Consider the following 16,163-nt stretch of genomic DNA (forward strand, 5'->3'; position numbering starts at 1 on the left):
TCATAAACATAAAATACTGAGCTACAGGGAAATATGTTGCAGAGGTGCAGAGGATGTTAGAGGGGAAGGGGCCCAAATACATAGAAGGCATCATGTTAGTTCATGCAGGACACAGAAGTCATACACCCCCAGCTATTTTCAGCTCTCAGCCTGCTGATTGAACCATTTCTAATCAGTCACACATCAATCACAGCCCATTCTCACAACAAGGCGGTTCATTTAAGTATGACTCCCTCCTCATTTAACCCTGCTACAGCATTGCTTCCATCGTCACTGCTGCTGCCACTCTCAAAACTTTACCTCCACAACCCCAGCCTCCACCTTTCCAGTTCAGAGCCCTAACACGCCTCAAAGGTTATGTATGTCTTGCGTAGGCCCGTGGGAGTTTTGCATTGCGCTCCTTGTTGTGGCATATAGTGCACTGACATGCTCCTGCGATGGTCTCAGATGGGTTGTCATTGTCATAACTTCTGTGTTCATGTGCTTTTAAGTTGTAAAGTGGAATCAACATGGATGCTGCTGAGGAAAGAGTAGGGGGTGTTTGTTTACTGAATCCATTTTTATATCCTGCCTGACTTCAGGGTTTATACTAATGTTTCTAATTTATCTAGATCCCCCTGTGTTGATGGAAATAAACGATTACAACCTAATACCATATTACAAATTACACATGAGCAAAAAAAAAAGAACAAAAAAAGATATGAAATATGTGAATCAATGGAGTTGCAAATTGTAAGCACTTTTCTTTATTGGTACATTTGTAACATTAACAAGCAATTCATCAATCTTCTACCTAAATATCAGATAACATATGGAAAGAGCTCATAAAAATAATCTCGGTTATTTTTCAGATCTTAATGACTGATTAATCAATCACTGATTAATAGTTATTATCTCTAGTTATCAACCAAACATTTATTCTCATCCACCGTATTCTTGGCAAAATATTCTCCGACTTTCTGAGTTATTGTTCTAACTTGAGAGGACATTCACATAAATTTCCACTGTTGGGAAATCATTTTTCTGATCATTCCGACACCACATGGATGCACTATTAGCATTATGACTGGCTACACCAAGACGCATCATAAGAGTGGAGCCATAAGCGCCAAGCATAACTCTATTTCCATTACTTACAATAAATAGTTAAATCTATGACAAGAGTGTTCCAAAAAATAAAATAAATATATGCCTGGGATGACTTTTGCAACACTGTTTAAGGGACTGAGAACACTAATGTAAGACAGGAGACAAAATGAAACAGCTTGTTTTCACACACATACAGAGTTACTACAGAATTGAGCTGATGGTGACATACTGTTCATTTTTCATAACTATGTAGCTGCTGTGGCTTCCTTTCACAGTAGAGAGAGGAGGGGTCTGTCTGTACACTGTCACTGATGAAGATCTATGAGCCAACCCAACATACAACAATCCAGTAGAGTGATCGGTTATTAAATTAAAAGACTACAATCAAAATTATGCGCTTACTGTTTAAATCCATTAGCCTGTATGCCCACCAGAAGCCGACATGTGTGATCTTAATGATTAAGATATTAGACAACATTTATTTTCTGAGAGAGCTGATGTTTGCCTCACAGTAAAACTCAGTGACTCACGCTGTCTGTCGAGCGTGCATGTGCATGCATGTAATTTCATGTGTGTGTGTTCTTTCACCCGAGAAATGGTTAGTCCACACACAGTCTCGCTGCTTCAGCAGGAAACCAGGAGGGAAGGAGGGTAGAGGGCATTGTCCGGAGCACAAATCTACCGACCTGATATTTTGATTCAATCAATAAATCTGTTCAGCAGGGCAGGCTGCGCACACACAGGAATTTATTTATTTATTTTTTTTAAAATGCACCCTGTAAAAAAGGCAATCTCTTTCTAGGTGTCCAAATAGCAGCTACTCCAGCCCCCTTAGAGGTAGATCTATGCAAGTGCACGTCACTCACAAAACATCCGACCTCCGTTTAAGTAAAATCTATTTTTGATTTTCTTTAAACAATTGCAAATGCAATGCAATGCAATGATTTCACTGTTTTCCCAGGCTGTAAAAACTGTTTTGTCATGCAGTATAGTATAGTTGTTCCAGTGAGTCAGTGCTTAGTGATTCATTTACTGGCAACTCATTGTATTGTTCTCAGCAAAAGCTTTCTTTTGTAATGCTGCTACTTGAGTTAAATGCAGTACATTTTAATGTATTCAGGATTTCCACACGTGTGCAAATGTGATTCATTGCATGTCTCTGACAGCAGTGATCATGCAGCTATTGTGTTCTGCTTAAACGAGAACAGAGTGCATGTACTCAGGGAAAAAATAGACCAGTTGAAAGGTCGTTTCAGCCATTTCAAAGATGTGGTAGAAAATTATACCCTGTGCTTCCTGTAGGTTCCCCAGCCAGTCAAATAAATGATATGCTCTGCACTTATGTGAGCCTGTGTCTCAGGAAATGTGGCTAGTCTCTGATCTGCCTGATTGCACCTCTCAAATTCCTTTTTTTTTTTTTTTTTTATAGATTATGGAATAAATTACCAAAGATTGAAAATATACCCAACATAGCGATCGACAATGCAGTGCTTTCTCCCAATGTGACATTTGTCAGATGGAAGGTTCATCAGGACTGGGTGACACAGGTGACATTTTTCTCCTCTATGTCTATATATACACTCTTCTTCCAAAGAAATATATATAAATTCAAGCAAGTGACAACTCACAATATCTGCAGAAGCTGTGTAACATCACATATATGAGTGTTATGAACAGATAATCCTGAAATAGAGTGAGCCACTAACTCTTCTCTCTATATTTAGGCAAAATATTTCCAGAGTTTTCAGGCCGTTGTCTCCTCATCAAATGAAGAATCTTCATCTCTTGTTATAGGTAATCTCTGTTTAACTCGTTTCTTTTGCTTTTTTTAAGGTTTGGGGCACCATCAGAATAACAACAAACAACTTCAAACACATATTTACCTGTTTGTTCCTACACATACATATTTTCCTTGGCTGTTCTGAGATTTTTTTTTCTTTTTTGGTGACCAAGTTTAAAAAAAGAAAAAACAAAACAAAAAAACAAAAAGCCAATGTTTATTTTGCCTTTTTTGAGCTGCTGTAGAAACATGGCAGTGCAACATGGCATCCCTCTCTAGATGCACTTTCTAAAAACCCCAACACTTCTTATTTTCAGTTGATTATAAGCTAATGAAAACACAGTTACGAACATTATATTCTATTTCTGCCAAATTCTGCTAATAAATCCCTCTAAATCTTCCACACTGGACCTTTAAGTGCTTTCACTCTATGATATGCAGTAATTAAACTCAGTGCTGAACATTAGGCAGCCTGGTAGGAGAGCTGTGAGGGATGACTCATGATGATTCATCTATCACAAATTCACCGATCAGTGCCAGCATGTCACCATGTGTGCGCGCATGCGTGTGTGTGTGATCGCCCATGTCCACTTGCCTGCTTGGTCATTTATTCTGATAATGACTTACCCTCGCTCTAAAAAGCATGTTTTGATTGATGCTTATGGCCTTGTAATAAAATGCTTCTTTTCTTTCCTGCTCCTGAGGCTGCATGTTGCCATTAACGGATGCTGAGCAGCAGCTGAGGGAGATCAGAGAGGCCTGCTATGAAGGAAAGACCAAGAAGGTCCAGCTGAGCTGGACCCCACAGCTCCGGGCATCGTGTGAACAGACAGTTTTCACAATCCACAAAGGTGTCAAGACATTTGACCTTTGTCAGAAGCACAGCTTGCTGGTCACTGGAGGCATGGACAGACTCATACGCATGTGGAACCCACATTTTTCTGGGTGAGGAACCAGATTTCAGAGGACTTTCTTTACAATAATTAATGCTGACTTAAAAAGCTGTATCCTCTTTTTAGGAAACCAACTGGTATTTTAAAAGGTCACTGTGCTCCCATCTTCTACCTCCGCGTCTCCTCAGAGGACAGTCAGATCTTCTCTGTCTCCATAGACAACACTGTGAAAGTGAGTCATGACTCATTTGTTATGTTTCACTTGTGATTTTGTGTCTTGTAAACAATCCAGGTGAATGCAGCAATCATACAGCAATGATTTCAAATGTTTTACACCAGGTACCATCTCAAAAAATATCAGGCTCTCTAATAACCACTATTATGATGGATGTTAAAATACAGTAGTGTAGGCCAGAGCATGTGAGCAGAGTGGAGCGGTGAGAATTTTCACTCCTCGCTCACGGAGCTGTTTGTCTGCTCCACGCTCCATCCAACCCTCCCACTCCACTCCACTCACACGCTGTGGTGTAGGCTTACCCTATTCAACTACAGACAGTTCATGCAGGAGGCAGGTTTATTCCTAATAAGGTTATTTATTATTGACTGTTGTCGCACTGCCTTCACAGCAGGCCAGAGGCTTCTTTCTATCACAGTATGTTATGTGCATGAACTGGCTGATATTGAAACAAAAATACAACAGAAAAGACCAAACTTATTTTAAAATAAATTACAGCAATAGTTTAAATATTTTCATTTGAAAATTTGCCTTTATTTTATTTTTATTTTTATATGTTTTTAAAATAAGTAGTATTTTTTAAATCTTAGGAGATTCCACAGTGTAACCCCTGTGGTACTTGTACCATAGTTTGAAAATCTAGGTATTACTGTGTATACATTACACCAGCAATGGTGAAAAGTAACTAAGAGGCCCTGCCCTCTGCTTGTATTTTCTTATTTCCTCATGTTTTGCTGTGTTCTGGACATTTCTCTGCTTCAGCCTGTTTGGCATTCAGGTGTTAGCCTCCAGCCAATAACAGCACACAGGTTGTGAGGTCAGGACTCTATAAAAACGCAGCAACCAGCTGTTACATCACTGTCTTTGTTTCTTTCCTCTGCTCTCTGCCTGTGAGAGCTGCACAGAGAGATACACACACATACAAACACACACACAGACAGATCAAACACAATCTGTCCGTGTTTATTTGTGCTTTAGAACATACCTGCTATTAAACTATGAGAAAATGACGTTATTTCTCTGATTCACTGTTTTGTTTTGTTCACTAATGCCCCTCCCTCACTTCATTCACTTTCTAGCTCTCCTGTTTGTTGAGACGGGGGGGAGGGGCTAACATTGAATGGCGCATTCACAAATGATCCTGCATGTTCTGCTTTTAAGTAAAAATTTGAGTTTTTCCATTTTATCCCACCGTTACTTCACAAGAATTCAGACAGGAATATTACAAATATTTCAGTTAATCCACTACATATATTTGACAGTTATAGTTAGTAGTTATAGTTACATAGCTCTAGTTACCATCAAAAACATGTACGCTAGGTCAGTTCTCCAGTCAGTACTCCTGTCTGCGGTGCAGGTTTAGAACTGGAGTTGGTCCCCGGGGGCTGTACCGTGGCTGCCCACTGCTCCTGATACCAGAGTGGGTTAAATACAGAGAATGAATTTGAGTGTGTATTTTTACTCTATACTATGATTGTATAATCACAATTAAGTTGGCCTTTACCTTTAATTACATTTTAAGGTTAGGGTTAGGTTAAAGTTTTACACACACATGTATAATCAGTTTATAAATCATGATGCATAATTCCACATTAACAGCAATATAAGTAAGCTATTACATACAGGAATAATAATGATCTTTACTGTAGTATGACACTGACAGGAGATAAGTAGTTTTGATACTTTTAGTTACTTTTAGTTGCTAATTATTCTGTGCTTCTACTATATTTTTAAATGCAGGACTTTTACTTGTAAAGAAGTATATTTCTTTAGTTGTTCTAGTAAATAAATGATGTGACTGTTTCTTTCATCGCTGCTCACCTGCTCTCATTTCAGATCTGGGATATTCAGGATCAGTGTTGCCTGTTTACAGCAGAGCCCAAAGCAAGCGGGATTCATGGTGACATATCTGCATGCTTATATTCCTCTGCTATGAAATCCCTTTACATCGCTGCAGACTGTATGGCTGTGCTCTCCCTGAAGATAAGGTTGGCTGTTGTGCCTCTGCGCTTTATTCATCACAGAATCCAGTCTGCTCTGAAGATATTTTGAAAATATTCCTACACTGAACTAATTTAAGATGTATAGTCTCTATCATTCATAGTTTCTGATAAGTTCTAAAACAGATAGTTGATGATTTTGAAGATTTCATTTCAAGGATTAAACACCCCACTTTCACCCAAAAGATACAGAATTTAAGATGTTTGTTCTTCAGAGATGACTGCAGCTCCTTAATATTCATCTCCCTGTTCTTCATTTTGTTATCTCTGTCTTCTGTAAGGCCGCGGCTTCACAGCCGTCTGACTGTTTCACATAATGAGCCTGTAATGTGCTGCGGCTACAGTGAGGAGTTTCGTCAAGTTGTCAGCTGCACTGATGGATCTGTGAGTAAATTAGGATTTTACAACCTCACGGACACAGATGACCAACTTCACATTTCCACTGACAGATGAATCCAGTCTGTAATAAAACAGGAACATGACCATCACATTCGTCTCCGCTGTACAATTAACTCTGAATTTTCAGGTGGTGAAAGTCTGGGATTTTGACACTGGGCGTCAGTTGTTTGAGTTTGGTGGCACACGTGACCTGTCTGTCATCACCTGCATGACTTTTGACGACAGAGGACGGAGGTACAGGACATGAAGCAGCCTGTGAAATGTTTCACTGCTCATAAAAAGTCTAAAAGCATCACTGTATTTGAAGTGGCGTGACTGTCATAACAATGTCATAATCATGTCATGACACCTATTGTGAACATGAGTCTTTATGAATGTTTATGACTGTTGTCAACAAGTGTAATTCAGTCAGTTATGTCATTTTTAATGCAAAGCTGACATTGTTTTAGATGTCTTTGTTGTGATGACTTGACATTAATCAACCAATAATGTCTTTGTTATGACAACTTGACATTATCAGACTTTAAGAAAAGGATTCGATTTATGTTTTAACATGACTTTAAACCGTCATTTATGGTTGGTTTTGACAGTGGCTGTCATGAGACCAGCATAAGTGTGTCATGAATATTTTCAGTGACCTCAAGTAAAGTTGCCATTTTGGGCTTGTCACAAAGATGTTTTTAAGTGTAATTAAACTGCCAAATGCTTTTATAACAGTATCATGAATGATTCTGTTGACCTCAACTAAGGCGGCATCATTTGGACTTGTCATAAAGTTTTATTACACTATCACATGCTTTTATAACAGTGTTACAAATTCCCTTGAACTCAACTTAAGTGGTATCATTTGACACCTGTCATAAAGATGCCATACAGATGTCATTAAATGTTATAAGGCCAGTCTGATACCAGAATGCAGCCTCAAGGTGATTTAGCTTACAGATTTAAGTGATGGACAGATGGCAGGCAGCTAGTTTACTTGTTTCCAAAGTAAGCTAACTATCTTCTGCCATTATCTGTTTTGGCGTTAGCTAGAGAACTTGGTTAGCCGTGGAGCTGTGTAATTAGCTGAGCCAGTCCTGGGTTGCCTGAGGCCAAACCCACTAATAAAACCACTTTGGTACTGCAGGGCGGTTGAGGTTCAATCAGTTGCAACATGTTGGGCCTGTCAAAAAACACACTTGGTACTCATGGACTGGTGCAGACTGATGCCCTTCGAACCCTGTCAGTAAGTACCAGGTAATATCCATCAGGTAACTCTGTAAACTACATTGGTACTGTACTCTGTCAAATGGGCTTATAACATTTATTGATATCTTCATGACAAGTCCAAACGGTACCACTGGAGCTTAAGTCAAGGAAAAAAATTCCTGACACACACATGTAACGATCTCATGACGGCTAGTGTCAGAACCAAGCATATATGACAGCATAACATGCATGTTGAAGCGTAAAGTTAAACAGCTTCTTCAATCATAAACATTCATAAAGGCTCATTCATGTTCACAGCAGGTGTCATGACATGATAATGACAGCGTACAGTGTTATTGTTTCAACTTTTTTTAATTTTGATAACAAATTTCTTACCATGTTTTGCAAATCCTTTACTGAGATCATCTTGTGATATTGTATTGTATGCTGTCATGGACACTCAAATAGTTAGTAGTCCCTTCTGGTCAGATTTACTGATAACCCAGAATCAAATCCAGGGCAAAAAAATTTCAGTGGCTGTACTTCAATTAAACAAGATGCTATAGCCGCTGTGTTTCTGGGTAAATACATGCACGAGGGGAAACATATGAAATACACAGTATAGGGTTGCAGGGTTGCACAGTATACTCACTGTTACTTTTATGATATTCATTGGTATGTTGTTATTGACATGTGCTTTAATGACTGCCAGGACTGTGATATTTATGACAGCTGCTACAGGTGATTGAATATTGTTAGATTATATTTGTTGTTGTTCTTGTTCAACGTGCTTTTAATGTGTCTACATGTTGCTGAGCTGGACTGCAAATTGCCTCTCAGAAAACACTGAAGTTGATGGGTTTTTTTCACGTTTTTCAGTCTAATGCACACCCTTTCAAATAAAGTGTTACCAAATATTTTTAGCTACTTCTTCATCACAGTATGCTCTTGTGTTTCAGACTCATCACAGGTGGGAGAGACGGTTGTTTGAAGATCTGGAACTTCAACAGTGGTCAGTGCCTAAAGACACTAAAGAAGGGTATATATTATAAATTTATATTACTCCCTCTAAAACAAAAAGTTTAAAATAATATATTATGCAGTAAAAGTAAAAAATCCCTTCCAATCTTTCCCGTAGATGGTGAATGTCACGAGGTGTGCGACTGCATCTTTCTGAAAGTTCACAGGAATTTGTGAGTCATGATGTGATATTTGGCAAGTGTTCTTGGCTCAGTATCAATTTTAATCCATGTTGAGTTTGTGCAATTTATATTTGAAGCTATGTGATGTCTGTCGGCCGGGACCGGAAGATTGACATTTACCCAGTGAGTACAAAAGAAGAGACGTGAGTTCTATGTATTATTTGTCGGATGAGTTTCAGAAGTCCCATTCCAATTATTTCTCCAATTCCTCCATCTCTCCATCATATTGCATCCCATTTGCATTTGTTTACATTGTTATTATCAGCTGAACTCTATTGCCATATATAGCCTATTTTCAATTTTATTAGAGGAGAGAGTGTGCCCATTATTTGCTGTATGGCAGGTGACACTTGTCCTCGTCATTGTCTGTTTAATAAGAATTTTAATGGGACAGTTCACCCCCAAATCAAAAATACATATTTTTCTTCTGGCCTGTAGTGCTGTTTATCCGTCTGGATTGTATTGATGTTAGTTGCCGAGTTCTGGAGGTATCTGCTGTACAGACGTCTGCAAACTCTCACATGTAAGTCCGGAGGTGTATTTGGTTTTAACTATGCATTCACATATGCATTATGGCTGCCTCATGTGTCCATTTGGAACAATGTTCGTATACGTCTTCAAAAATTAACGCTACGTGAAGGCAAATGCGTGGTATGTCAGTCAGCTTGTGGGGCTCAAAGCACCAAAAACCTTTCCAGAATTGTATTACCAACTGTATTACCTCACTTTTCATGGTCTGGGGTTTTTTTTGTTCAGTTATTTTCTCTTTTATTTTAAAAGAACCAGTCTTTTTGTGTGTCTTGTTTTATTTTACTTCCTTTTTTGATTATGTTCCTCTGTCCCTGAGTAGCTCCCAATATATTCAGTTTGCATTTTTCCCTCCTTAGTTACCAGTTCATCTTTGTCCTTTTCATCATGCCACCTTGCGTTTTCCCGTGTTTCCCTTTCTTTTGGATTTCATGGACTTTGGACTTTGCTTGCACTTTTGGATTTCTTTTGCCTTTGGACATAAGCTTTTGTGTTTTGACTTTTGAGTTTGTCCATTAAGTCACTTTAAACTACAATAGTCTGTCTAGTCTGCATTTCAGGTGCATTCACGTGTTTCTACTGGTTACCTCTCTTGACTATTGTGTCAGCACTGGTTAGTTTAGTTGTGCAAACATTACGTTACAGCTCAGCTGAGAAGGATATCATTAATGCTTACATCCCACGCTGTCACAAGCACAAACCTCTTGAGCATTGAGCACCATAAACTGAGTGCCCTCCAGTTCCACAATATTCAAGAGAAGGCAGACATCTCCACGGCCAGTATCTCCAAAATTCAGCAGCTCGCACCTAAACAATCTAGATGGATAAATAGCACTACAGATAAGAGGGAATATATGAAATAGGCTATTTTTACCATCCAAACATAAAGAATAATATTAGATTGTAAAATGTCTCCTGTTTGCTGACTGTGCATGTGTATCTTGTCAGGACATACCTGAGGACGTCCATCATGTCCAGAGGCCGCAGCCTTCATGGCAGGATGATCTGGTGATTAATGGACAGAAAACTATCTTCACAATAAGTTTGAGAAAATGTGTTCCGACAGACCAAAATAATAACTAGTTCAATGGGCTCTGACTGAGAGTTTCTGTTCCCTCTGTGACATTTATTTCAGGCAGACTAGCTGACAGCAGTAGAAACATTGGATGGATTCAGTCATTATTCTTCCATTTCTAAAAAGCAAAGCTTTCTCTGTTGAAAGTGACAAAAAGACAAATTGGGTCTTTTTGTTGTGAACTGAATGCATGATCAAAAACACATCAGGCAATGTGTTCCAGCTCTGTAGTTATTCAATTGCCACCTTATTTATCTATTTATAATCATCAAAAAAAACAGACAGGGTTTTTTTTTTCTTTTTTCAGTGTATTTCCATACCTTAATGTAACAAATTTTGCACTTTGTAGAGATGGAATGTAATGAAGTATGTATGTTTACTTAAAGCTAGAATATGCAGGATTTGTCGATTGCTGTTTGTAAAAACACCAGACAGATGGTTAATTGTTGAGTCTTATTCTCGGGTCATCAAACACAGAATGTCCCAGATACAGCAAAATTATGAGAAAACAAGAAGAGCGCACTTTGCTTTACCAGACCCCTGATAAATATAAATTTAAGGCTAGCAACCCCATAATCTAGTGCCTCTCCCTGCATGTTGCATTAGCTTACTGAAAGGTTGACAAGCGAGAGTGAAGATTAATCTACTTTTAGTCCTAAAAGTTTGAAACATAAACTCTGAGTGCTCCTCCTGCCAGTAAAAGAAAAAATCAGTGTGACTCCGATGTGTTTTCCTCCGTAAGCTCCAGTCTATCCCCGGCTGTCTCCCCCAAAGCTCCCCGGCTCTCAGCAGTTGTCTGTCAGCTGTGTGCCTCAGCTCCGCCCTGGTCTTCTCCACACAACACCTGGCAGAAGCCCTGCGATAGACGCACATTTTTTGCTGTGTGTAGCAAGTAGCTAAGTTCTAAAATGCGTACAGGTGAACTTCAATAATGAAGCCAACAGTCGGTGTGGGTCAAAATGCCATAACAGGCTATTTTATATACTAACATCAATTACCAAAGGTTAAAAAGTAGAATATCTCGCTGCAGGGAGGGTGGCACACCAGTCAGCAGGCTGATGCACTGGAAATATACTATAAGTGGAGAAACCAAAAATAAATAAATAAATAACTACCAAAGCTACAAAACAAAATAAACCATCTCTTTACCCAAACTAATGCCAGTGCCACAGGAAACCTTAAAATGATAGCACTAAAAATCAACAAGTGAACCCCCACTGCACCAGCTGCTCCTGCAGCACTAGAACAAAGTAAAAATTTAGATTAGCAATATAAACAAAATCCAAATAAGCAATATAATATATGTTGTAAATGGCAGCCAGCACTTTGTCTTGCCACTGCCACTATTCTTGGACTTTTAGGACCCAAGGAAGCATGTGCACAGGGGTGATCTCATGAGCGTGAGTGAAGCTTACACACCTTATCAACTCAGGTGCTCTCCTCCTGATTGTACCTGAATCCTAGTATCCCCCTGCTACAATCGTCTTTATGCTTTTTCTCAGTTTTTGTTACTCCTCTGCGGTTGTTTTTCAGCGATCTCTCTGCCCGATTCAGTCAGTCTCTCTTCCCTTGTCTCCCCTCCCCCTCCCCCCGTCCTGCACACGAGCACGAACGTCATCTGTTGCTGATTGGCTGGAATAGTGTTGTATGGCTCAATCCAAGTCCAAGTTAGAGGACATTAAGAAGCTGAATTTTGATTTAACAAAAAAAAAAAGTGTATTGGATCAGAATCAGAAGAGCACACACCACCTTTAAGAGGAGTGAGGATTCAGTAGTTTGTATAGGTTATGTATAGATTTTTATCAAGGTTTCACAAAAACTTCCACAAGTATACAATCATAAAGGTACGCAAAAACTTTTAGCTTTCTTGGTCATTGATACACACACAGACAGACACACACAATCGACTTACAATAAGGGAAGGGTCTCTGCAGATATAAATACCATCACACACTTCTCATAGGTCATAGGTGATGATTCAATCAGATTGAAATTGCATACAAAACCTGAAAAGAGGCTTGAATATATTGAAGTACTCGGTAGTATATGAAATAGTTAAATTAGCTCCACGTCGACTGCAATAGACCATTAAAATGCAGTTCACGCTCTCTAACTCGTCATTGTGCTTTAAATATTTGGGGTGCTTGGCCAGTCGTGTCCCTCCTCTGCCTCAGTCACTGGTGCACCTACAAGGCAGTGAAGATAAAGCTCATATTAGACGGACACACGGAGGACACTGTAGTCTTTGGTCCTGAGAATAATTTTTGCTGACTGGCTGGAAAGCACAGAGAGAGAGAGAGAGATGGGTAACAAAGCCTCCCTGATCTCTGCCCCATTGTGCAGCATCGCCTGCAGGAACAAATTTAACTCAAGTAGCGAGTTACCCCAACCCCCCTTCTCCTTTTTATTCTCCTTTTTTCTTGCTCCATTCCTTTCAGTTTGGGGAATTTCTGTTGCATATTTTGAAATTTTGAAAGTTTCTTTTCAAACATTTGCCATCTTCCTGTACCCAGACAGTATACTAAATTATATAGTGTAATATATAGTATTTATTGATCATGTTTAGTGAAGTTTTCTCCCATTCTCATCATGGTTTATGTCCTCACATCACACAGCTTTTCTTTGTGTCTCTGTCCCTGAGCAGCCAGGCTTTGACCTGTCAGTGTACCTGTAGTTTATGACAGGCTCTGCTCCAGAGCTGTCACTGAAATGTAGGGATGGTTTTATCACTGACTCACTTCATAACACAAATGCCCAACGTACCCCCAGCACTCTGTCACATAGGGTTACATCAGTATTTTATCCCCTGTCATTTTTCCTGTAGGTTTTTGTTTGCATATAGAATGATATCAGGATAAGTTTCATAACAAAAGTTTAGCTACATGATTACTGTGTAGTTAAAAAGCTCTAAAGAGAAATTATTCGATCCTCTAAAATGTCACCGTTTTGTAATCCAAGGCACGTCAGATAGCTGCCAACACCAGTGATGTTCTTTAGGCATTTCTGTTTCTCATCATTGATCATTGTGTCAGAGTAGGTTTTAGATTTGCTGAATACCTAATTGTGCAAGACACCGCTCATTTAATTTGATATTTTCTAAAGGTAAAATTAGACAGTATTTAATAGTTTGTGACTAATGTATCAATAAACAAAACTGCAGCAATCCTAGCAGCTCTGTAAGATTCTACAGCTTGTTCTCATCACATACCAATGATTTGTAACCGCCCATTGGTGACTCATGAAGACGTACACGGTTGTTGTATGAGACACGCTTGCCTTGACGTAGCATAAAGAGGGATAAGGCCACATATGGAGGAAGTGGGGTGAACTGGCAGCTACGGGTGTGGTTTTAGGTGTGATGACAGCAAGAAACGTCCATGGAGGCAACTCGTCTAAAGCAAACAATGCAAACTCCTGAAAAGGTTAGCATAGATACTGCAGTAGCATCAGTTATATAAGAAGCAGAGAGGGAAATGGAAAATGTGTTTTCACTCTTTTTGCGACTGGCTTTGGCAAGAGTTTGATTTGATTGGTTGAAGTTAGCCTGTGTTAGATGTGATAGACAGATGGTTTATCAATCACCTGTCAAATGTTTCTTGAAAGTGCCTGCCCTTTTCCAAACAGTTGGTTCTGCGTAATAAACCATCTGGCATGTCAGGTCACGTCTAACATGAGCTAACTTCAACCAATCAGATCAACTCACTGATCTGAAGCCGAAGCCAGCTGGAACAAGAGCGAAAGCATCTTTTCCGTCAACAGAAGCCTTCAGGGCTGTTTGTTGCTGTTCTTTCAATTAAGAAATACTCTCCAGTTCTGATACAAACTAATGCAATCACAGTATGTATGCTAAGATCTTCAAGAGCTGCCATTGTTTGTGCAACACTGGTTGTTTCTATGGACACTTCTCGCTGTTGGTGCACCTAAAACCATGCCTGTAGCTGCCAGTAGTCCCTCTGAGGATGCTGATTGGCTCGCACCACTTCTGGCGCGGACACGAACGGATAACTTGGAGCCTGGCAAGATAGATTCTTGCATGATCTGGCAAATCCAGCTGCCCCGCAAGGCAGTACTAAAGTAAAGTCAGGGGATCACCAAAAAAATCATTAGGATTTATTTACTGAGCACCATGCATATCTGTACCAAATCTCATGGCAGTCAAAGCTGTATGAGATAAAATATCAGACACATCACTCCGCTTTAAAAGCTAAACATTCAGTAACTATTTCAGATCATTATCAGGTAAATGCAATGATTAATGCGGCCTCATGTTCTCAAAGCTGTCCTGAATAATATCACACAGTTCCTTTATCTGATCTAACATGTACAATGTGGTCAGGTTATGTCTGACAGCCAGCACAGTTTTCTCTCTACATGATCTGTAGGAGGGAAAACTGATTCTCACTAATGCTATATGATCTATTGGAGGAGGTGACGCTGAGTCCCCCGCCATCTCTTTCATTATGGTTACACTCACTCCCAAAGAGGCCCATTAACAGAGCAGAAAGATTGTATTACAGTGGCCTGTAAGAAGAGTGACCCGTTTGATTATCTACAGTGGCCTCTCTTGAAATTGTTTTTCATTAATGGCTTGCAGGAGGAAGATCAATGGGCTGTTCTATATATATTGGTCCCTTTCCCTTATCCACTGAGCCTCGGGTTCACTGTGAATTTTTCTCTTCCTCCAGATGGTCAGTGTTGTGTTGCATCTCATTAATATTTTAAAACACAGCCCAGTTCAGCTAAATATTTCACTTTGGCCTGGAATACAATTTACAGTAAGTTCACTAATCAGAGCCTGAGTCAAAAATGCCATCTGCTTTTCCTGATTTGTGTAGTTTGTTGTTGGCAGCAAAGTATTCCTGATGAGCTCAGTGAGAAATAAGCACACAAAGAACAAGATGAATCGCCTCGTATCAGTGTGAAGTACAGCGGCAGCGGTAATGTTTGCTTGTCTGCTCACTTGGGGGGTTTTGACGTCAAGTCAGTTGTTGGTTCAAAACATGTGACACGCTTGGACAGAGAAATCTAAGCAAATCACGACTTCAGTGAAAACTCTGACAGTCACATGTGGCTTCAATGTCCACAATTCCTCCCTGCTGTTTCATTTGACTTCTTCAAAAAAATATGTAACAGACTGGTGACCTTTAAGATGTTCTGTGAGGTGTTTTTTATACTCTTTAATCATTTCTAAATTGATAAGGGTTACAACATTTAGGGGAAAACCCTCATTTGCCCTTTTGCCGAGAGTTAAATGAGAAGATTAATACCTCTCTAATGTCTGTAGGCCTGAACTGTCTGATAAATATTACCACCACCAGCAGCCAGTTAGCTAACACTTTCAGAAATAAAACTGCTAACTGGAACCATACAGGGTTCTTCGGCTTGTCCCCATAGGAGAACACTCTTTGTATCAAGTAGAACCTTTTATAAAGGCTCTACCTAGAACCCTTTAAGAGTTCTACCTAGAACCCAGGCTCAGGAATGTACCTAGATCCATCTGTGAAAGCTTCCTCCTATAAGGGGTTTTACAGAGAACCTTTCTATGGCACAGTGTTCCCAGGCAGAACCCACTCTGGAGGTTCTATCCAGGACCATACCACATTTTAAGCATGTTTACAAGAACCCACCTAGGGAGTTCTACGAAGAACTATTTTATATTCTGACGGTTTTATCTAGATCAGGGGTGTTAAACTCATTTTGGTTCAGGGGCCACAAACAGCCCAATTTGATCTCAAGTGGGCGGAACCAGTAAAATTAAAGCATAATCTATC

The 16,163-nt window shown here is 39.5% G+C and overlaps 1 protein-coding gene across 1 annotated transcript in view; it reads left to right on the forward strand.

The window, feature by feature from the left end:
• The window catches only part of wdr95 (WD40 repeat domain 95), a 46,038-nt gene that overhangs the window by 13,092 nt on the left and 16,783 nt on the right, over positions 1-16,163 (forward strand). The window contains exons 11-21 of the mRNA XM_084716614.1: positions 2,519-2,636; positions 2,814-2,883; positions 3,574-3,814; positions 3,889-3,994; positions 5,834-5,985; positions 6,279-6,381; positions 6,524-6,630; positions 8,547-8,626; positions 8,726-8,780; positions 8,867-8,912; positions 10,266-10,325. Of these exons, the coding sequence (XP_084572740.1) occupies positions 2,519-2,636; positions 2,814-2,883; positions 3,574-3,814; positions 3,889-3,994; positions 5,834-5,985; positions 6,279-6,381; positions 6,524-6,630; positions 8,547-8,626; positions 8,726-8,780; positions 8,867-8,912; positions 10,266-10,325 (1,138 nt within the window). The remainder of the gene's footprint in view (positions 1-2,518; positions 2,637-2,813; positions 2,884-3,573; positions 3,815-3,888; positions 3,995-5,833; positions 5,986-6,278; positions 6,382-6,523; positions 6,631-8,546; positions 8,627-8,725; positions 8,781-8,866; positions 8,913-10,265; positions 10,326-16,163) is intronic.

This window comes from Lutjanus erythropterus, chromosome 4 (genome assembly GCF_056507025.1).
Source record: "Lutjanus erythropterus isolate fLutEry1 chromosome 4, fLutEry1.hap2, whole genome shotgun sequence".
NCBI lineage: Eukaryota > Metazoa > Chordata > Actinopteri > Lutjaniformes > Lutjanidae > Lutjanus > Lutjanus erythropterus.